The 24,603-nt window shown below is 28.5% G+C and overlaps 1 protein-coding gene across 3 annotated transcripts in view; it reads left to right on the forward strand.

Annotated features, from left to right (window-relative positions):
- Nucleotides 1-24,603, forward strand: part of IRSp53 (Insulin receptor substrate 53 kDa) — a 319,080-nt gene that overhangs the window by 227,390 nt on the left and 67,087 nt on the right. For all 3 annotated transcript variants that reach the window (XM_088202037.1, XM_088202038.1, XM_088202039.1), the window contains exon 4: nucleotides 3,726-3,818. In XM_088202037.1, the coding sequence (XP_088058163.1) occupies nucleotides 3,726-3,818 (93 nt within the window). The remainder of the gene's footprint in view (nucleotides 1-3,725; nucleotides 3,819-24,603) is intronic.

Below are 24,603 nucleotides of genomic sequence, written 5' to 3' on the forward strand. Positions count from 1 at the left end.
CTTTTTATAATACATTAACATTATCATTGTTTCCGATTAAATGCACTTATACGTTAGATTTTACTGAACTAGCTACATTTTAAAATGATCATGTAATAAATACTTAGTACGTATGAAGATTGAGGTTAATGTCGATCAAACCGTATAAATGCTATTAAAACGTATTTTTTTATTTATTCATATTTGGGGATACTATCTTTTACGACGATCTTGTGACAATGATTGTAATTCAGTCGGTTATTTAGCTGAAGAAGCTTGGTTACTGTAGAGAATTTTCTGTTAACATCACCATATTTAATACATTTTAATAAATCTAAAAAAGTTTAGTTTTTCTAGATTCTATAAAACTTATTGCTATATTTGCTTTATGTATAAATAATAAAAATAATACTACCGCATTTAAATACGTTAAACCTGCAGTACTATTTTTCTTATTTATATATATGTAAAGAAAATATATCAATAAGTATATGTATATGTTTCCTTTATTACCATGTTTTATTATTGAAGCAAAAAATATTTGTTAATTATTTTATTCGTAATGCTCGTAAAAGTGAAATATGTTTTTTTTTATTCTTGAATATTTATCATAAAAGAAAATATTATCAGTTAAGTAAGAATTATAATTTTTAAATGAATTACACAATATATTTTATTATTTAAGATACTTAAATTTAACGACAGTCTAAATATGTATACTAAATTATTTCATCAGAATTTATAATGTTTCTAAAGATGAAAATTCAAAGGGTCTTCTGACTTATATATTTTTTTCTAGAAATGTCAATTCGTAGAATATCAGACATTGTAATAAAAAATATTATATTGAATTAATTATAGGAGCAAATACTTTTTTTAAGAAAAAGCTTGTTTTATTATATTTTAACTGGTTTGCATTATATATTATACTTTAGAACGATTAAATCTTATCAGGTGATTAACCCAATTAGTTCCAGATATTCGATTAATTCCCAATTTCTCGCCTGTCTAAGAGCAAAATGTCAAAGCGTGATAATAATTCATATTATTAATAATAACAACAACATATATTTAGAAAACTTTTGTGTTAAGGCTTATATCATAAATGAATATAATAAACGCGAGCATTGGGTGATTTTATTATTATTATTTTCACCTGCGTAAGAAAGACGTGTAATACACGTTTACGTGTGACACACGGGAGAAGGCTTAAGCTGGAAAAATCCCTTTGAATATTTTCATCCTGGTCCGCCAAAGCCTTTTCATTGTGTTCCTGCGAGACCTTTGTGCCTTTGGAAGCGAAACGTTGCACCCGCAGTCTGCAAAATGTATACAAGGACCTCAAGGAAAAATCTATTGATATTGGATGGATTGTATTAAAATGATTTATTTATAAAACATTAATGAAAATTATTCTGTTTTTTTTTTAGGGTAGTCAGATAGAAACACCGCTTGGTTGTATTTCAATACATTTCTTATCCTATTCTTACAGATTCTTACAAATACGATCAACCCCTAAAAAAGCATAGAATTTATATTATTATTTTTGACATATATCCGAATAATAAAGTACTGAAATTTTAAATAAATATATTTTTAATCATATTTAGATAATTATTAGTCATGTTTAAAATCTCGTTCTTTAATTCGATGCAATTTTTATATACGAAAGCAATAGTTTTTCACATGCTCTATATATATTAGCTACTGTTTTATATCGTATTATTTTTAATACTAATCTTATTCAGTAATCCAATTAAATTGTTTTAATACCGTTATAAATTGTTATAATATGTAGATGTGTCAGTATTTTTTTTTAAATATAATAAGCTATTTTAAGGCTCCAGGTGGAACTTTTCAAGAGTTCAATTTATAAAGTTAAAGCGTAATATTGTATGAGCATAATTTGTTTATATATGCATAATTTTAAAGGATTTTCAAATATCAAATATTAGAAATCCTGTAGTTTTTTTATATTAAAATAGGCATTGGATTCTCTCGCGTACTTGAAATATTACAGCGACTATATATAATATATGTAAATGTTATGCTATTGAATATCGATAGAATTTGGGGAATGCTCTCGTGATTGCGTGAGGAGTACACGTGCTCATATCAAATTATATTAAATACAATAATTTGGTATGTCTCCGAGAATTATTCTATGGTACTCTCGCTTTTCAGAGCTTGATTTGAAAATAATGAATGTCTAAGTTGTTTTAGAGTAGTAAAGTCGCTCAAAACACAATGCTCTAATATTTATTAGAAAAGGGAATTCATCTTAAATATATTAATATGAATGTGAGTTATAAATTATAAATAATAATTGATAATATAAATACTTAGCTATGAATATGTGTATTTATTTCTTATTGATTTTTTTAGGAATATGTTTAATAGGAACCTTGTACTCAGAAACTTTTTTATCTATAAATATTTCTATATATTTATATACATCATTTCTCAAGGATTATATGGTATATATGTATAAAATATTATTTTAATTTTATGCGTTAGTATATGTATGTATCAGGAAATTGCTTCATAAACATCAGCTTTCAAATATAAATCACATTTAATTTAACAAATTGACGGGTAATAGTTACTGTACTGATCCTTTATATCCATTAACTGACGATATATCAAAAACTACACTGTATATTTAATTTCTTGCTATTTATTTTCTAGTCAACATGTAACTGTTAAATGGAGCAACAACAAAAATAAAAACATACATTTTAGAATGTATATTTTCTTAATCTGTATCATTTCGTAATAAATTACAGAGAATTTTTGGTGATAATTTCTTATCAAAATTTCAATATTTTTTATTTAGCTTAAAGCTTAAATTTAATTTAATTATAGATAATACAAGTGCAATGAAATACGATACAAAATTTGGGAACCTGAAAAACTGAAACGGTATTGACTACAACCAATATTAACCGAAATTTATTGATTATGGCCAAAACTAGGTGGCACTTTGGTAACTAATGTGACGCCATCGAATTTCAAAACACTTTTCGCCAAAACGACCGGCGAGATTTTTTTATTATTTATAATTTAACATGTACCTTCGCCAAATCACAAATTGCTATTTATAATGACAGGCCGCATTGTGTTTAAGTTTAAAATCGTACAAAAGAAGGTAACGTAAATATTTTTTTGACATTATATTGATTTGACTTTATAACTAGTAACATAACATGGATGACTAAGAAAAATATAATCTGATATGAACAACAAATAAATAACACAGCATCCTTCGTAAAATAAATAAAATATATGGTTATCTATTTATTACAAACGTTTAATTAAAATCATGGTCAGTAAAAAAAAGGGTCACCTGATATTACACAAGCAAAGATGGCAATAATATTGTATTATATATCATACATATAAGATATTTTTTATGTAATATATAAGACGTATTTACGTTAGCAATAAAAATAAATAGTTGTGTATTGGCATTTAGATTTTTTTAATGAAACTGCCACTATATATTTTATATGTAATATTTAATATTCTGTTACATCACATCAACGTCAAACTATCACATGTTTTCAACTACAAAAATAATAACATTCTACAGCATAATACATTTTATGGTTCCATCGTATGACATATTCATTCGCAATAAAACATTTCACCCGTCAAGTCGCGTCGCCTCAGTCCAATATCAAATATCCATCAAATTCTATGTCGCATTCGACACAATATAAAATTGAACTTTTTTAAACTTTCAGGTACAGCCGCAGCTTCTCGCCTTTACGTGGAAGCCATCACCAAATTGGGACGTCAAGCGCAGCAAGGAACATGGGGAGGTTCCGCCGATATTGGTGAGTGGCAAATATTTCCCTTCTTCTCGGCGCGAAAAATTTATTACGCTCATTACCACTGAGACACTTCTTTGGTGCATGTGTATGTGTTCAGAGTCGTAAAGCGACTTTAGCGAATCTCACTTTTTCCCCTTAACGACTACACTTTTCCGAGCCGCCGCCTGGGGCGCTTTTTTCTCGCTCTCCTGAACCTCGCTCCTTTGATTATCTTCCAAAGTAGCGGCTGTCATTAACTATCCAGAAGGCAGATGCCGAAGATAATACGTGCTTCGCTGGTTCGAATATCGATATAAAGAATTGATAAGAGGCTGCGAAAAATTGTCTCTCGTCGTAAAAGTCGACGCTTGACGCTTGACATTATTTGTTCGAAACAATTTCATTCAAAGTTTATCTAGGGTGTACATGAATACAAAACTTTTTTTCATTTACGATATACATCAAATGTTTTTATTATTAAGTTACGTAGATCATGTGACAACTAGGTATATTCTAGTGATTTGGATGTATGCTATGTTATATCGAGAATATCACAATGAATTAATCTCGGACCGTAATTGATAATAAGCAATGAAATTTATTATAAACTATTATTTTTAAATTATATTTAAAGTAAATAAGATATTTACTAAATTATTATTTTATTTTAGGTTAGCCCGCATTTTTTATTTTTAGAGTATTTTTAAATGACTTATAGATTGTATGTAGAATAAGTGAAAAAATAGGTGTTATAGTTATTTTGTGTACTATTTATTATTTTGTTATTTATTAGTATTATTTTTTTGCCAATATCATATAGGTTATTGAGAGCTTTATTCTGTATCAAAAATCTTAATTTTTAAATTGAACCAAGTCGCATAAAAGGCTTGCCTATGGAAAGTCGCACAAAAGCTCGTATAGGGTCCTATAAATTTAACATTAAAGTTGTTTTAAAGCAAAAGAACTATTGTTTTATATTTTATTTCATTGGAGATTTACCTTCTTAAGATTTTTTGTCCCAAATACTTTTTTGTAGGATTTTATCCCACGAAGTTATAGTACTTTAGGTTTTTAAATTTGCCGCTATTTTGCAAAAATATATATTATTATTTCATACCAAATATCAATAAAAAAAATGTTTTTAAAAGTGAAAGCTTTTATTTTAGTTCTATCCTTAATATATTCATATTAAATCAGTTAATTTAAATATAAATCGCAAAAATTGCAAAAAAATATTCATAAAATCTAAAATCATTATTATATTTATGCATGATTTTTTAGAATTACGCTTAAATCAAGGTTGCAATAGCGTTTTCTGTGAGGTCTAGACTGGTAATTAAGAGGCTACGGGTTCGAGCCACGGTAGCAAAACTCAATTTTTCATTTAAAAAAATGCGCTCTAGAGTGACATTCATTGATTATAAATTATATAACACATAATAATTCATAATATAGCTGTCACTGATTTGTTCTTACTTGAAAGTAAATATTTATGACTGATTGATTTTTCCAGTTGGTACTGATTTGTCAAATTACAATAAAGATGAAATAACAATAAAAATCATAATTTGCTTTTCGGCAATGATTAAATAACATAAAAAAAGTTACTTTTGAAATCTATTATTATTGTAATTTATGCACTATCAAAATTGTCTCAATATAAAATTATAATTTTATGAAAAATGGTATGGAATATTATTTTCAAGGTATTACGTCTATAACATTTAATTTCTATTTGGATAAATAACGGTCTGAAATTTAATTCTAAATATATTTATTATATAAAAAAAATCAACGACAGCAAATAATTTAGAAATTACTATTCAAACTATCTTGTATTTATTTTACAGTATTTTTAATTAAATCTGAATTTCCGTATCTTTTGTATATATAATAAATACCATTAAGTTATTTATAATTGTTCTATATTTCATTCAAGATAATAATATAAATTCATTACGCTTTATAAAGCTTTGTATGTATAAAAATATATTTCTTGTATTTTATAATATTATATTCGCAATATGAATATATTTGATGTACATGTAGCTATGTTTTACTCAAGACAGTTACGCAATAACAATACATCTTTTTCGGCTATGCCTTTTTTATTCGATTACAATTCTGAAAGCGTGGTAATTTTATTACATTCAATTACTCAGAGAGACCTAAATTGGTAATTACAAGAAGAAATATTGAATTAACGGTGTTTGGTGATTTCAAGCTTTCAGTGAATTAAATATACATAAAAATGTATACATTTGAATGAAATAAATGTTTTATATTAATATTCCATTTAAACGTTTTACAATAAGTTAAAGCAGTAGTATCAAATAAAGAATATTCAAATAGTATCAGCCATATTCTGATTAGGTATTTATATTTTAGAGTGATTGTTTAGTAGCGTCCATAATTCTCATATGACTAGAAAATACTCTTAGATTTATAAGACAAACAAAAATGTCAATAATAAATTAAGTAGCTTTTTAAACAGAATAACACTTAAAAAGGCAATATATTATTCTTGGCTAACTAAAATAACCCCACCTATAAGTAATGCAAAATAAAGTTGAACGTAATGTTTTAGTCTATACGTAAGACATGAAAAAAACTAGATTAGTCAACTGAATCTAAACATTACTTAATTTGGCTTAACTTGTTTTGATCTATGTAATATATTAGCATATGATTAAAAAAATGTTCATAAGAAAAAAATATATTATATTTTCGCCTTAGCAAAACTTAATCTTGCCGTTTAGTGGCATGGCGATTTATAAGACGGGTATAGTAAACAAATATGTCAATAATGGATTCAATCGCAACGACATAAATCTCCAACAGTCGCTTCTTGTTGTCGTCGAAAGAATGGAAATTGGTATTTATCGCCGGCGAACGGACCAACAAGCTTCGGCCATTAGTGCCGCAAATAAATAAAACCTAGAACTGTGTATGAAAGCGGCTAACCTAGATATATAACCATGTATACACGCGATACCTTATTTATTCTGCGAAAGAAGAACGGATTCTCTTCTCTACCTATTGCCGTTTATTTGTGCGAATCCTGCATTATTTGATGCCATAAATCCCTACCCTTTGTATTATATCCAATGTATACATATTCTTAGAATGCATTAGTCAGTTTCACCTGAAATTGTGATGGATTGCATTACATTTCTTTGAGCAGCGCACATTAAACTGCACTATCTATGCACACTATGTAGAATGTTAGTTCTAAGCTTAAAAAAATTGTAGTCTCTTAAAAAGCAACTTTTTTTAATAATCTTAGGCGTTGAGTGAATCAATCAGATATAATGAATACCTAAAAATAAGTATTTACCACCAGACTGAAAGTTTTGGAATCAGTATATGTGTATAATAATTTATAAGCAATAAATGTCACTGCAGCTGAGACTGTTTTTTTTAATAATAGTGCATTTTTTATAAATAAAATTCGAACCGTCTTTAAAATTAAAATAATAATTCTATTAGCATTACATTAACTAATTATAGAAACTAAGCCCAAATTAAAATCTTCTGCATTATATGTAGTGTACATTAATATTTAAATACCTTTGATTTTTTATCTTTATCGTTTTCCGTTTGGCGTTGTCATAAAACATGTAAGTGAGCCCTATTACCTGAGATTTGTTTTTTAGTAATAAATATTCTCGTTGTTGTATACATTCTCATATAAAGGAGTTCGTTGTCATGGCGTTAATGGAAATTGTATCTAATGCAGCAAGTTTTGCTATAATTTATTCTAAGCTTTTGTTTTGTACGAAATTAAAAATTCCTAATTGTTTTTAAGGGCAGAAGGATCTAGTTTTTTTTTTATTTGCCATGTCAGTTATTATTTCAGAACTGCTTTGAGGTGATTATGGAGATTGCTCATAGACAATTCTTTACAGCTCAATATTTTATTGCAATGATTGTGGCTTGTTTTCTCTAAACCTTTTTGATATTATTTCATACAGTATTCATTGTAATCTAAAAATTAAAATAAAAAGTTTTAATAATGACATTTAAAATTAAATAAATAAAATAAAATTTGCTCAACCCAAAATAAATTCATTGAAAATAAAAATAGTAATTCGCCACTTTTTAATAAATGTTTAAGGCAGAGTTGAAATTTTTATCGGATCAATTCACAAGAAAAAATAAAATCGAATACTATTAATTCAGACGCGTAACAGAAGTAATTATCTCACAACGGAGCAATCTGGCAGACTGAATGGCATTCAAGCTTCATCTAAGACTTTTTATTCCAAAACATCTGTTACATTGTTTTGAAAATGACGATGAACTTAAGTAGTGTAAAAAACGCTAGGACAAATTGTTTTTGTGAGAACTCTTTAAATTGTATCTAAATACTCTTAAATAAAGTAGCTACAATAATAAATTAAATTCCTATTGCCTTTCAAGAAATAATGACGTTTCGATAATTATATCTAAAATACGTTTCAGATGAGCAGGGAGACTAAATCAGGCCCAAAACAACACCCTAAACGTGCTCCATATATGCTTTCTGTGAGCAGTTTGATTGTAAAATGACTGTGGACTATGTTGATATTAGATAGCTTATAAAAAATCAGAATCTGAAAAAGTAATATAATTTTTATCGATTGTTGGAGCAACGTTAATTTTGTATTGTTTTTAAACACAGTTTCAGTTTAGTTTGCGTTCTCTGAATCATCTGATTTAATATCAATGATAAATTAATTATTTAAAAAATATTTACTAATAAAATTAACTTGATTTAAAGGCGTCGTATCAGTTAACTGAATGAACTTTCATATACACTTTCAAACGACTCTTCTGCCTTGTTTTTTCATTTCTTTTTCCAGTTATTTTATTAGAAAAAATAAAATCTGTGCGTGACGCGCGTATTTTTGGGATACTATCGCATCCCGTGCAAAAATATGGCTTTATCGCCCAGAGTGGCCGTTCCCTTGGGGGAAATTCTGTCGGCGCAGGGGGGCCAACTGTAAAAACATGTTTCGGTCGCAACCTTGCTTCCCTAGGAGCCTTAAGCTGGCGTTACTGCTGGGGGAGAATATTCCACAGTACGCACAGTACACGGGAAAGGAATGTTTTGTAAAAGAATCTTGCACAATGGAGGGCATTACCAGCCGCAATCGCGGTGCATACAAAAAAGCGCCTCCTCTAGTAACGAGCCATTCCGAACGGGAATCAGATGCTCAATGACAACAATAGGGAGCAGGGTATGTACATAATGCAATAAATTTGCGTAATAATGGTGGAGAGTACGTGACGGCGCACAAGAACTGAGTTGTGGGACGTGAAAAGGAATAATTAAGCAGGCGTTGATCTATTTTTACGAATATTATTCGGATAGTAAAAATACAAGATTTAAAAAAAAATTAACAACTCAATAGAAATTATAAACAATGATTCCGTGAATTTAAAGTACAAAGGAGTTACGTTTATGATATAGAAATTAGTGGAAAGCTTCACACCTCCGTACATAATTCCCCTGGTCGTAGTCATATTCTTATACCTAACTGTCCTTAAATTTTCTCTATTTCCAGTATTAAATCTATGTACATCTTTATTTCTTATTAAATACTTATTAAAATATATTGGTAACATATTATTTCCTAACTAGTATATAAATACTAAAATATTCATATTAAGTATTACTACCCATTTCAATCTATCAATCATACTGCTACAACTAGTGAATCTATTTTTATTTAAGACTACTCTCATTGCCCTATTTTGTAATTTTAAACATTTGTTTATCTTATTTATTAAACATATCTAATATTGTTGCACAATAAGTAAAATGGAGCAATATGATACTATTGTAATTTTATTTTGTGTTTATACTATTCTGGATAATATACCTATTTTTTTACTATTTTTTATATGTAATTCCAATGTTCCATAAAATTTAATTTTTTACCTACAACTACTCCTTAATATTTTATAATATTAACTATTTCTATATTAGAGTTATCTATAACTATTTTTATAATAATATTTAACATATTTTATAATTAATAAACATACATTTAGTTTAAGTACATTATTTTTTACCCATATTTCTATTATACTTAATTTATTATTTAAATTATCTACAACTTCTTTAATATAATCGCCTATGCAATACATTGATATATCGTCCACAAACAGATGTATTTCACACTTTTTTACATCAATAACTATATCATTAATATATAAAAATAAATAATAATGGTCCCAATTTAGACCCTTGTGATTCACCGTGATATATTAATTTCTCTTTGGAATGTGCATAATTTATTTTATCTTTTTGCTTTCTTTTTTTCAAATAATTAATAAACCATCTTAAGACATATCACTTATACTGATGTTCTCTAATTTATTCAATATTATTATTGTCTATTGTTTCGAAAGCTCTCTTGAAATCCAAGAAAACTGGTCCAAGAATTTTGTTTGTATCCTAGGCCAACAACCAATCATTTATCACTACCTGTAATGCAGTCTCAATGGAATGTTTTTCTCTGAATCCCGATTTTTTTTCACAAAGGATATTTTGCGAAATAATAAAATCTTTTAATTGTTTAAATACTATTTCTTATGTTTATGTTTATCTAAAATATGCCATAAAAAATTCTGTCGGCGAACTTAAATCTCGTTTTGGCTTAATACAAAAAAGGTCATCTCAAAATTATTTTTATTTATTTAGAGATGCTGCGGGAGGTAAAAACGGTCGCCCTAGACATTTTCACAAAAATGTGTTGTGGAACTAAAATAAAAGTCATCCCGGAAATTTTTCATTCAAAAATGTCTCTTTTACTGAAATTTCGGCACAATTTGACTTTCAACCAAAATCCTAGACAGTGATTAAAATTCCAGGACAATCCCGGTCAATATGCGACGGTAACAACACTATTTGTGATTAGTTTATTCATAATAGAATAATATATTAATATACCCGTATTATTTTTTATTTAACTTTGCAAATACATTAATAAAATAAAAACTACATACAAAAAAATTTCAACGTATTTTTAAAATATATTTGCCACTGTTTTTTACCAACAAGTTTATCGATATGTATACAAATTTTCCAGTCGCCCGTCACCAAGGTGGTTTTGATAATCACTTCTTATAACTTTCATTTCTGAAAATAATTGTTCACAGAGATAGGTAAATAAGCTTACTACTTGCCAAGCATTGTTAGCTAATAATGGATTTTTTTCAGATGGAAAATGGTTTTTATATAAATGAATGATGTATTGCAAAATAATTACCTCTATTTAGAATTATTCTGGTATTCTTTCAATATCTAAATTAAACTAGGATAAAAAAAAATTAAAAGTAGTTATTCTACCGTAAACCTTTAAAACGTAAAGCAAATTCTTTTCAATGATAGTTTTAACTAATGATCCACCCAAAAATATAATATACAAACCAATTTAATTTTCAATATGCATTTGTATGACATTACTAATTTTTACCTGTATTTTTATTACGAAATTTTTTAAACTATTACGATTTTAATATTGATAGTTATTACGTACTATAAATTAATGTAGAATAATAAATTTGTAAAAAAATTAGCAATTTTAAGGCTCTCTTAACAAACATATGTTTTAGATTGTACTACTCCTTAGTATAATTAATTTCAACATCAATTTGGTCACATTTTCAGCAACAACATTCAAACATCAAAAGCAATTCAACACAACACAAGAACGCAAAACTATTATCTCAAATGACACAAATCTCGTTGCTGATAATCCACTGCGGCATAGGATGATGGAACTTTAATCACACGTTACGCTCATCTATCAAAGCGAATCCTCACAGACGTAATCCTTTGGTATACGATTATCGTACGCTTTTAAATTTCATATCCCCAGAGTCTTTGTGCTCGTAAATCATACGCCGTATTTATTACATCCGAGAGTATATATGTATAAATATATATATATACATATATCAATCTTTTGTGTTTTATTCACGTCGATACGACTCTTTGTTCGGCGCTGGGTCCTAATTTTACACTTGGCCTAACTTGTCGCACACGTCTGGATACCTGCCAGCGCTTTCGGTAAATATCATACCATATATATGTATGTATGTATTTCAAAAATTATCTTGATTATGATACGTGTGTTTTGCTTTACCTTTATTAGTTTCCGTATCGCTCAACGGCTGTCTTTCTGCGAAACCATTCCTATTGTTAATATTCTGCCGGATGAGATTGTGACTGTGTAAAACAACGTGTATTTGGGTTTACGATACGAATCCTCGAAAGAGAGACTTAAATATAACTTTTAAGAGTATTTAGAGATACTCTATACAAAAACACTACGTAGATTTTCTCAAAATAATTATACTATACAACATATTTACACTTTATGCAACAAAAATAAAACTACACGTAAATATTTTTTTTTCTGTATAAAAAATGATTCAATATGATTTTCAAAAGTTCACTAAAGTCAACAACTTATATATTACGATACATGATCTTTTTCTTGTCTTGGTTCAAACCAGGGGTCGATAAACTACGGCCCGAAGGACTAATTCGGCCCGCTGTCTATTTTAATCTATTATAATCTGGACCCTGATCTAAAAATAGATTTTACATTAAAACTCTTTTAAATTTTAAAGTATGCCCTATAAATAACCATTCAATCATCGTGTTAATGAGTATGACTGTATGTGGTACTCCTATTGCTTTACATTTCGCTGTGATGTTACGCAGTTATAATTTGACAGCGTCTTCAGTGCCCCATGTAGCGCTTAATGCGATATTTTTTTATATTATATATATATTCATATTTATCTTGGCATTGTCAAAGCTAGAAATTTTTTTAATTTTTTTTTTTCAAAATTACGTTTTTTATTATTTTTAAAGCTTATTCAAGTTTTGCTGTCTTCTCAGTCGAACCTAAATAGTTTTGATTCAGCCTTTTACAAAAATAGACTGTTGACCTCTGGTTTAAGCTATAAAAACGCATATAATAAAAATATATAAGATTTGTCGTACAATTTGTATTTTAAAAAGAAAGCTCAAGACTTGTTTGAGAGCTACGGTATGCCATCATATAAATAAAAACAAATTGTTATATGAATTAATTTACTTGATTAATTACTCCAACTAGTAATGTCTAAGCGAAGATAATTATTCTTACACCAAACCACTAAACCATTGATTAAATTGTGTCCGTTCTTAATGCAGCCGCTGCCATGATAATTAAGCTCATTGTCCAAAGCTCCGTGGGGTGCAGTGCGTCTGTTAATTAATAACATTTCCGTGTTTAATTATCCTCGATTCACTCGCAGCGCTAAGTCTTCTTCGTTGCACACAACAAGAGCACGCGACGTAACTAGGCTTTTATACTTAATCCATTCTATAATTTGCCGAGTCAGGGCTATAAATCTCTGGGACGCATTCGCCATCGAATGATATATGATTTCGTCGCGGGGGTGGAAAAGCGCGATACCCACCCGCCCCTCTCTCAACGAGCCGATAGATAAGGGTGGTCCGTATCTCCCCGCTTTCGCTTCACTTTCGAAAAAGTTAAATGAAATTCGAAACGGCTCCCGGAGTGACGGGCGAACCGGCAAATTTAACCGAAGCACATTTTAACTTTAATCCAGCTCGTTTGTGTGCGCCGCGTTAAGGATTAAGCAGCGATTCAATAACGCGTTTGACAATCGACTTTCGGTTTTGGTTAAAAGTCGTAAACTAAACGGTGTTCCGGTTTAACCCAAAGTAACGCGAGCAATGGGATTGCTTTATGATTAATTTCGGTCATGGAGTCATTGGTAAACTATAAAGCGGGTTAATGTTACAGTTAAATTAGACAGATGTTTCACACTAAAACTAGGATATAAACATTGATGAACATAATCATAATCATATACAAATATAAGGTAAAATCACATTTAATTTAGGGTATTAAATATAATCATACTGTACAAAATAATTTATAACAAACTGATGCTACATATTACTTGGATACTTTTCTTAATACTTATGCAAACTAATAAATGGATGTATTAAAACTATGAATTTGTACGCTAAAAATAAATATTATAAAAGCTATATAAAATACAATAACAATGCGGTAGTTCATGTTGATAAATAATACTAGTTAGAATGTGAAATCATGAATCAATTGTTTTTAATTTCAGTAAAAGATTACTTCTGTTATAATCTCATTGGTATTTGTATGTTTGGTATTAAATCGTTGATATATATTATTTGCTTTAAAAATTTAATATTTAATTTTTTTAGGCCTTATAAAAACATTTTTTATAACTTACCTATTTTAATTCTGCAGAGGTTTGTAATTTTCTTATGATGCTTTATAAAAACTTTTTAAATTTCTTTATATATTATATTAGCTAATTAAATTCTGCAGATATTTAAAAGTTTTTTTTTATATAAAATACGCAATATTTCATAGTTTCCAAAGCGTAAATTATAAAATGCCCATTTTTATAAAAAAAAAAACATGAACTATTGCCATTTTAAAAGTATGTACCACACAACCCATAGCAGAGAAATATTTTTTTTTCTATTTAATTTATATTTAAACACATAAGGTACTCTCTATAAGCTAAAGTAGCTCACTATTAGATTTTTTTAAAACCGCACATCCGTGAGATTAGGAAAATCTAGGCAAACCTTATCTTTGATGATCGATCAATAGTCAATTTTTTACGGCGGCAATTTTGTATTAGCTTGTGATATAAAATTTGATTAGTATCTTAATTAAAATAATTTTTTATATAGATTAATAGTTTAATTATTTTTTAAGAATAATAGTTTAAAAAATGGTTGTTTAATAGATGCAGTTTATTTATACGTATCTGTTTTTAATTCGTATCAAAGATCGTGTTAAACTTCAAGATTTTCGTGGTAATTGCTTGATCTAAGTGAAAGTGACTATTAATGGTAGCTTGAGTCGATTCGCCGTATCTATATTTACTACGATTTTATCTAAAATTTTGTTATACGAAATCAAAAATCGGTTATAAGCTTACGCCTGTCAGATTACACTACGTAACAATGCTTACAAATCATTCAAATCGGTAATCTATTTGGCTGATATGCATTAGTTTATCATTTGTATTTAAGCTAACAATAGCACTAAACTTTTAGTGCCTTTGTTAGGCTGAGGTTATATTATAATATAATGTTCGGCGGAGATTTTAACCGCATTCCTTTGCATTTGGCATTGACCGGTACTATTGTTTGGGTGGTCTAGATATATTTACAATCGTTTATTTTACGCTAATAAGAGAAAAACTTGATTCATAAAAAATCCTATTGATGATAAAATAAAAATACTTTTATGAAATTATTTTATCATCGCAACAATTGTGGGTGGTCCTGCCAATATATACATTATATTATTAATAATAAACTAGTTATCAAGCCATCAATAAAGTGATGAAGTGCATCAATGTTCTGTCTTATATTTAATTCAGAAATTACGAAGTCTAATATGCTTTCTAGTACTTTATCCTTTGACTAATTCTAATGATTGGGGCAGAACCTTTATCGATTATTTTTAGTCTATAATAGATCTTATTACACTTTAGCATATGTAGCAAAAGCACGTTAATTTTAAATTTTGTACATTTGGTAACAAAGGTATTTTCTAGATTGTGTTATTTTTCTCAGTGGAGATACTAAGCAGTGGCCATTTTTAGTTAAAATTAGGCCTGATGGTTGTTTTAGCTTTATTATTATATACTGGTAACGGACATTTTTTACACAAATTTTTCGCAGACAAAAAATATTAGTTTTATAGTCTTTTAAGCAAGTTTTTAACAACTAGTTTCAATGCAAAGATTAACTGTGACAGCTAAACGTATATCAAAAAAGTACGATGAATAATTATATAAATTAAGTTATAAAAAATTCTATGTCTATGCGTTATAATTGTCTTATTAAAATAATTATTCGTGTAATAAACGTACCATTCCAGTTTATTAAAATTTATTGCATGTTAAATATCGTAATATACAACGTTGGGGGTGTAACGCTCTTTTTGCTGTGCACACAATATAAAACATCCCTCGCGTCAAGGGGGTTGCATTTTAGCTCGCTAAGCTTTTGTAATGTTTCCCTTCTTGAATTAATGCCGTCATGAATCAATACAAGTGCATTTTAAGCTTAATTTTAGGCGGATTTTAATTAAATGCACACAAAATTAAACACCTTGTATTATAACATTATGGTATGAATGATTTATGTATCGAATAAAAATATGTCATAAAAGTAAGTGTAGTATTGATTCAGTGTCTCCGAATCGTATCTTGTTTCAAATATTGCTTTCGAAATGTAATATGTTGCCAATTCTATATAATATAATCCTATAATCCTATATAGAGAGAGCTAATAAACATATCGAGATCGGTAAATCGTATCAGTTACCATAGAATCCCCTACCGTTTGATTCCGTCGTATGAGGTATTTGTTATAGGATATTATTATGTAAAAAAAACTTTTCTAAGGTTGATTTACATATTTGTAAGGGTTTGAAGATTTTTTCAATATATAGATATATTGTATAAAAGTTATGCCAATAAAATTTGAATTTCAAAGGCAGTGATTCTTCATGATTTTGATACATACATATATGTACATGTTTGTTGTGCTTAAAGTATATTCAAAATCACCATGAATTTTCAGAAAAGCTTATTTTAACTATATATTAAATTTATTATGGAACATATCGAATAGCTAAAAAATGAAATTTTATGGTTATACATCAACTGCTTTGCCTTATACACTAAATCTTAAATCTTAAAAGTATGATATATAATTTATGCAAATAATTAAAAAAAAAAATATTAGGGTAATTAAATAGAATATAATATTTTACAAATTTAAAACATATACATCAATAGAAATCAGGATCTTAAATTTAATTAATTATTTTATTCGAATCGTTAATAAACAAATTTATATAAAATAAAACAGTAAATTTAATTTATAAATACACCTTTGATGCAACGTATCTCAAATATTATAATTAAAATGTAACTACATTTTTCGTTGTTGATATAATATTTTATAAACATTTATTAAATTGCGTCACATTATAAAATAAGAAGCAAAACACAGAGATGAATTGATTTGGTTTTCCGAAAACCATTAAATATGATTGACTTGTAAATAATTTAATTTATTCAACGAATATTCAGTCAATAGCAAAAATACATAAGCATACAATTTTATATATTAAAGTGTATAATGTATAAATTTATTCTGAAATAATTAGTCTTTGAGCAAAACAAATATGTTTTTTATAAACATGTTTAAATATCAAAAAATGCTTAAATAAATACTATAAATTAAATAAACAACAAAAATGTTATTATTAAATATTTTTATGATATTGTTTCACAAAAAGTTGTATATAAAAGCGGCACACATTTTTTCTCCTAACAATTTTTTTTCAAAAAATATAGATTAATCAATTTTTCTCCAAAAAGTATAGATTTTTACAAAAATGGTTTCTATCAAATGAAAAACCAAACAATATTTATTTAATCCACTAATACCCGTAGTTGTTCCTCATCAACGTGGTTATAACGTCTAGGGCTTATTTTTCAAGGATTAATTTACTGATCGGACTTATTGAAGCAAAGTCGACAAGATTAAGATTTCAATACATCTTCACCATATGATATTTTTTTATTCGCGGTAGTTGCATTACTTCCTTTTATAAATGCATACAACGTGCAATGATGTACATGTATTTTTAATGGCTTCTATATTTTTATAAACTTAAGGTTGTCACACAATCAGAGACAATGCATCATTGCATAATTATTTTATGGTTTTTAAGCATACAAAAAACACCCGCAGCTTCAACATTATAATGCACCGACTAACACTGCATCCCGCGACTACATCGTATTACAATTTGCACGATTTATTTATGAATGTATGCCTGTGAAAATACACAGGCATAAATTCCATCCATTGGTTTAAGGAGTCAGGAACTTTTTTGTGTATTTATAACATGTATATTTTTGGATGTGTAAAAGAAATGGAAGTCATTACAAACACAATGTACGGATAAATATTTGTTATGCATGTAAAGCGTTTCAAAATTGAATTTCTTTCATTTTACGACAAAACTGGGGCGATCGTCTTGGTGGTATTCATTTTTTTGGCTGTTTTTTTGTCCCATGGCGGCGATTATTGTTGTCATATCGTAGAAGGCTCTTGCGGCAAATCCAATTTACTCCGAGCGACTACTGCTCGTTACACAACATAGGGGGTAACGCCGTTTTTCCCACTGTCCAATAATACAACGGGGATATCTCATTTTGCGATTATTTTTCCTTATTTATAATATGATGAAGAAAAAAAATACGGGTTCGTAAATAAATATTTTTTTACCATCGCTGAAAGATATTTTCATAAAAGAAATTCACTTCGAGAAAGAAAATATTTTCCAGCCTAGTGATTTGTTAGTGCCTTAGTAGCCTCAGGCGAAATCCAATAAACCATACAAGTGCGTTAGACACCTTACGTTTTTGCGTCAGCCCTTTTATTGCGGAAGCAGCCAGTATTAAAGTCTAAATCTATAAACTGTTTTAATATGTTTTTATAATATTTTAAAAAAATATATAGATTACGTAAAAATTAAAAATATTAAGATAAAATACAGTGCAACAAAGTTCTACTAATATTAATTAAAAAATATATATTATAGATATTAATTTTTTTTCAGTCTACTTTTTAGTTTCTTTTTAGACGCAAAGCATATTTTTAAAATTCATAACATTTCGTTTATGCTTTCGAGTATAATGATTCAGGAGCATTTTCTCTAGAATCTCACAACGGCGGCGTCAACACGATTTTATTGCTATTGACGTGGATTTTTTACTTCTGAGAAGGGATAATTGTTTTTTTGTGCTCTCCTATTGCTCAAAAATCGGTTTTTGATGGGCTTAATTTGATTCTCACTTGTAATATTGTTATAAAAAGTCTTAATAAAAACGCTTGATAATCGTTATATAGGAAATTATATTATGAATCGCGTTTACGGACCAAATTGAACAGATAGACTTTTTTTGTAATATTGAGTTATATTCAGACAAAATTGCAAATATCATTAAAATATTTTTTTTATTGCTACATAATTGTTATAAATCAAAACTGATCAAAATCGGAAGAAACTACGGAGGTTTTTTTAAATATAAATCATTAAAACGACAATGGTTTGCACAATAATCATGCATTCTTTCAAAAGCCATTCCATAAATTGTCACAAAAACTCCCCAAATTATTTTATTTAAAACATTTTAAGCTCGGTCAAAAAACACTAATGGCAATGTATTATTGTCTTATTTATCATTTGCAATTATCGATCAGTTGTTCGGAGCGTGCTTGGAGGTGGAGTTAGACCCTAATGGAATTTGATCTCATATTTTCTCATCAGCAATCAAATCACTTGACGGACTTTGAAGACACGCCAATTCGGCTTTTTATATTTTTTACAATGAACAGATTTTCTAGTATCTAACTGGCTGAAAAAGTCACACTTTTTAGCTACAAATCCTGAAAATTTATGGAATTTTCATACATACATATATCTTAATAAAATAATATACTTCAAAAACGACCCACTTTTGCTCTAATGTATGTTAATAGAATCATTTTTTTAATTTAGGAGATGATGCCAGGTGTAGCGTTTATATTTTATCCAACTAACAATATAATTTTTAAAAATCTGTTTTTCTGTTAGTATTTTAATTTGCCGAATCAAATTATGTCAATAATTTACAAACTAACAAACTTCTTTTAAAACACTGCTGAATTGATTATGATACAATAGTAAATACAGTAGATATATAATAGTATGCCAATTAAAAGGTTTGTAGTGAATGCGAATTGTATATTTTTATAACAAGCACTACATAGCTTATATTTTATGATTACATTAAAATTAAATTAGAACCGTGTAATTGATGCAATTTGCGAGCTATACTGTTATTATTGAAAACCGCTAGTGGTTGTATTTAATTTTTCCAAATATATTATATGATAAAGCAACTATATAATATAATTATATTCAATACAATTTATATTTTAATATACAAGAAAACAAATAGACCTAATTACTAATTATTACTTGTATATATACAACTTCCTAATTACATTTCTACAAGACACGTATTCATAAATTATACAAACATAACATTACACATAGCAAATATATTTGCAAAGTGATTGGTAAGCTGAAAACTAACGGCAAGTTACTGTAGTAATGAACATTATTGTTCGCCTGATTGTGCAGTTCATTAGAGGCCCTATAGACCCAGGAAGGAAGCTCTTAGTAACGTTTGCTGATCTCCTACAATGAACCAATATCCAGCACAAAAGATCGTGGCTTGCTTCATCGTTCCTCTTCCTTAACAAAGGAACACTATTCCCGAACGTCAGATTCAAATTTACAAACCATTTTTGTAAATCCTAGTCAATAAATAAATTTTGTTCCATGTGGTATAATATATAGTGAAACATGAAACGTATCCATTTTTATTTCCCCATGTATGTAATTCCGAACCCCTTTTGTCATCTCTACTTCCAATATAACAACTGGGAATAATGTTTGTATCTAATCTTTTATTATTCTTTGAAGCGTAATCTTATTCTGTCCACGCTCCGGACGTTCACTTTCCGACTTTACCATTGTAAAAGTTTGTGTTGCATTTCTTATCGAGGGGGACGGATCACGTTGCTCTGTGTTCTCTTTGAAGACGAACATTTTCTCAATATTAAATATCAAATTTCGACCTAAGAGTGTCGATTTCAACACGAGAGAACAGGAGGGTCGAAGTATTAATCTCGCAGTTTATTTTCAAGATTTAGAAAACTCCATTTCAGGCGGTTAGCTTACAGTTCTTTCGAACGCCATCAGAAGTGAAATGATTCTTTCAAAACAAACTTTTATATAACATCTTATGTCATGTCATATGCAGGCGGATCAAATTTATTCGCAATGATATTTTTGAAGCGCATCTAAATTGCTAAAATTGACATTATATTATTTTTTTTTTAATTTTGATTAATACATTTCACAGTTGACTTAGACTTGTTATTAAAATAATATACTCTATTTTATTTGGTACATAAAAGTTTTAGTAATAAATTACATTGATTAATTAAATGGTCAATGGAATAGGACTTGTATTAAATATTTAGACTGTGAAAGTTTAGTTTTTTATTTATCAAGGTAAATGTCTATTGTTTTACTGTATCTGTCACATTTCCATCTATAGCATTTTTTTTTTTTTTAAATTAATAAAACATGTATACATAATAATCATGTCTACATATATTACAGCCAAGTCACTGAATTATTTTTTTGGTGTTTGCTTTTCTGTTTATTTTTTCTAAGTAGGGTTTTATAGTAATAAATGACTAAAATTTATTTTTAATATGATAATTGAGTCCACATATATTACAAGCAGGTCACTTTAATTGTCTTCTGGGTTTACTTTTCTCTGTATAAACTGTTAGTTTTAAAGACAAAAAGAGTGGAGTAATTGTTTTTTTATGTAAGGATTTATTATAAATAATAGATCCTATATTTTGATAAATTCATTTAAGATCTTATTTATATTTATAAATGTTAAATATCTGACTTTATGTGTTTATGGCTCAGTTCTAGAAATTTTGGATTATTAATACAACCAATGTTTTTTTCTTGAGAATATTACAAAATACAATCAGGATTTATGAGTCAAAGCTTTCTAGAAAAAGATTTAGTAAAGAATTACTAATAAAAAATTAAAACATATATTTATTTTTATTGTTATTTGATTGATTTTATAAATATTTTGCCTTTAATTTGTTTGACATTGGTTGACTTTAGACAATTGTATCAAATATCAAAATCTCGTAAAATCAACAGTGATTTTGATTGTCTTTATATCAAACCCACATATAAATATGTATCATATATAATAATAAATCAGTTATGACAATAATTCCATTAAAAATAATATAAAAGAGGGAAAGTGGCTTAATAGAATTGCCATACGTCATCGGATAAAAGTTTGTTTTCAGATGAGCAATGTACCATTCTGCCCTATCCCTTCTTCCACTCAATCACATTACGTCTGCTGCAGGAATATCCTAAACTCTCCCCTAAAGATCATATACCCGCAACTATGCATGCACTTTTTACATTTTGTATATAGTAATAACATTTTTAGATGTTTGGCAAATATGCTATTTCACATACAGTTAATCGGGTCATCAAGTTAGTATCATTTTTCTCTAAATAAATACCGCTTCTTTAAATTATTTTATCCTTTACCTGATTTTATTTTAATATGATTTTCTCAATTTAAAACTCTTTAGTGATTAGTGTCATTTATAATACTTGTTCTGAATTTTTGTTTCTTTTTACTGTTTTACGTTAAAAATCATACAGAATCTAAACGTAACGCAAAACAGAAAAAAAAAACATGCACAAAATCAATGTTAATCGTAGATATTTATAAATAGTAATACATTGAATGAAGATGAGCAAAATAAAATCGCTCTGTATTGATCTTTAGATTAATAGGAAGTTCGTTGTATTAAAATTTAGTTCTGAAAATGTTGTCAAAGCATTTAAGAACATGTTAATCTTACAAAAATAAAAATAAAACATTTTTCTTTTTGTTAAGAAATAATATAGGCTTATTTTAATGTGAAAAAGAACGAGATATTTTTAGCTGTGATACCTATACATGTAATTAATTTTTAAAGGTAAAATTAAATTATTTTATTGTATTATTTATTTGATAAAAATATATATGCATATCCATGTGCTTTACTAAGCTATTTCTTAATTAATGATAGAGTAAGAGTTTTTAATGTTTTTATAAAACAACATTTGAGATATCTGCCGATCATTTATGTATTATAATGATCAAATTAGATTAGATTACCATGTACCATGCAATATTTTATTTTATGAATTTCCATTCATCAACTGCATCTGCAATAGTAGAATTGTGAGACGTTACCTAAAAGACTGAAACAAAATATTAAGTAAATCTCTATTTTTGTAGTAGTATGATATTAAAAATGTATAAAAACAAGTACGCTTTAATTGCTTCATATTATATAATATTTATTAGTAAAAAGATCACGTTTGTAATTTACAACGTTGTGGCCCACATTCACGAACTTCCGTAAGTGATACTCTCCTCCTTTAACGAATGCGTTACACGGCGTCAGTTTGATCCCTCTTCAAAAAATAAAACATAAATCTATCATCACAGTTTCCATTAAGGGTTGCTGCTGTACATGGCTCTACCGCGTCAGGGTGTCGAATAGGCAACGATTAATTTCCCTTTCCTTTTCGCAGCACAGGCGTGAATTGTTGCCGCCGAGTTCAGGTAAATTTCACCTCCAGACCCCAATCTCCCCTCAGGGTGTCTGATCTGTCGCTCCATCACTCGGAAGTCTGTAGTAGAGACCCAGCCCTAGACATGTACAAGCCGAGCAATAGATTCACCTCATCCGGGTGATCGTTCAAAGCAACAGCCAGGTGAATTAATCAGGGGCGTGCGCCAAATAACCCTTAACGCATTTACGGGGAACAAAGGCGACGAAATCGCTTGTGTAAAATACAAATGTCTCACGATAAAGGATCAATCCGGGTTTAATTAAATTGACAGCGAGAGTCGCGATGGCGGATAGAAAGGACAATGTTCGATTGGTGCTGAAGTTCCTTTGGAAATTCTGCGACATATATAATATCATTAGTAAAATAGTATAATAGTAAGCCATAATTTGTTTGTGTTTATTCTCGTACTTAACATACTTTTTATTCTAGAAAATATTTCTATTTTACTACTAATTTTTTTGAATATGTAATTACAATGTTCCGTAAAATTTATTTTTAATATAAAGTACTCCTAAATATTTTATAATATTAACTATTTTTATAATATGATATAACACATCTTTATAATTAAAAAACATACATTTAGTTAAAGTTAATTTTGTTTAACCATCTTTCTATTGTACCTAATTTATTATTTATGTTATCTACAAGTATTTGCGCAAATTTCGATTCACTTTCTTTATAGAAAGACTTGGAGTCGTTTTGAAGGTAATCGATCTACATTCGACTTCTTTTTAGCATTGTCAATTGTCAGGTTGTCACATTTTCCAGATCCCATTGTTCAGAAAAATTCTCTTACATTTTGAACGGAGGCTTGTTAAACATAAATTCTTTCATCGATAACTTAGGAGTGATGCTCGAGCAGGGATAGAGATTTTTTACATTGTCATGTGCTCGGTCTTGATATGCGGAGCGCGTGTCACGCGTTCTGCACAATACGCTAGTTGTAGCGTCTCTAAATAGGAATCTATTGCCTGGAATCCTAATCAAGCGAAGTGCTCTTTGTTAATGGAGAAAATATTAAAATAAAATCTGAAATATTTGTACAAGAGGTAGTACGGGTCGTATCTGTGTTTGTATCCTAGTGCCTCTTTGCTAAGAGCGTTGGAATACGATTCATTGCTACCTAATAAAGCACTTTTATAGCGACGGTGTCGACAACCCGTCAATGTTCGGTGACTTTCGGGTGCCCTAGAGAGTTGCGATCACGTCCCTGGCCCGTTGCGGCCAAAACGTCAGTACTCGAGAACGCTCCTCTTGCATGAGCTTTCCAAACACAAGAATGTTTTTAGCAATAGCTATAAGAAGGGATGAAGCTCGTCTATTTGAGATGAGCATCATAAGCTTTTTTAAATGTTTATTTATTGTTTTCATCATGACACATTGGGAAAAAATGTCAAATC

Source organism: Plectrocnemia conspersa, unplaced genomic scaffold, assembly GCF_051122295.1.
Source record: "Plectrocnemia conspersa isolate PC_06_02 unplaced genomic scaffold, ASM5112229v1 ptg000013l, whole genome shotgun sequence".
Classification (NCBI taxonomy): Eukaryota; Metazoa; Arthropoda; class Insecta; order Trichoptera; family Polycentropodidae; genus Plectrocnemia; species Plectrocnemia conspersa.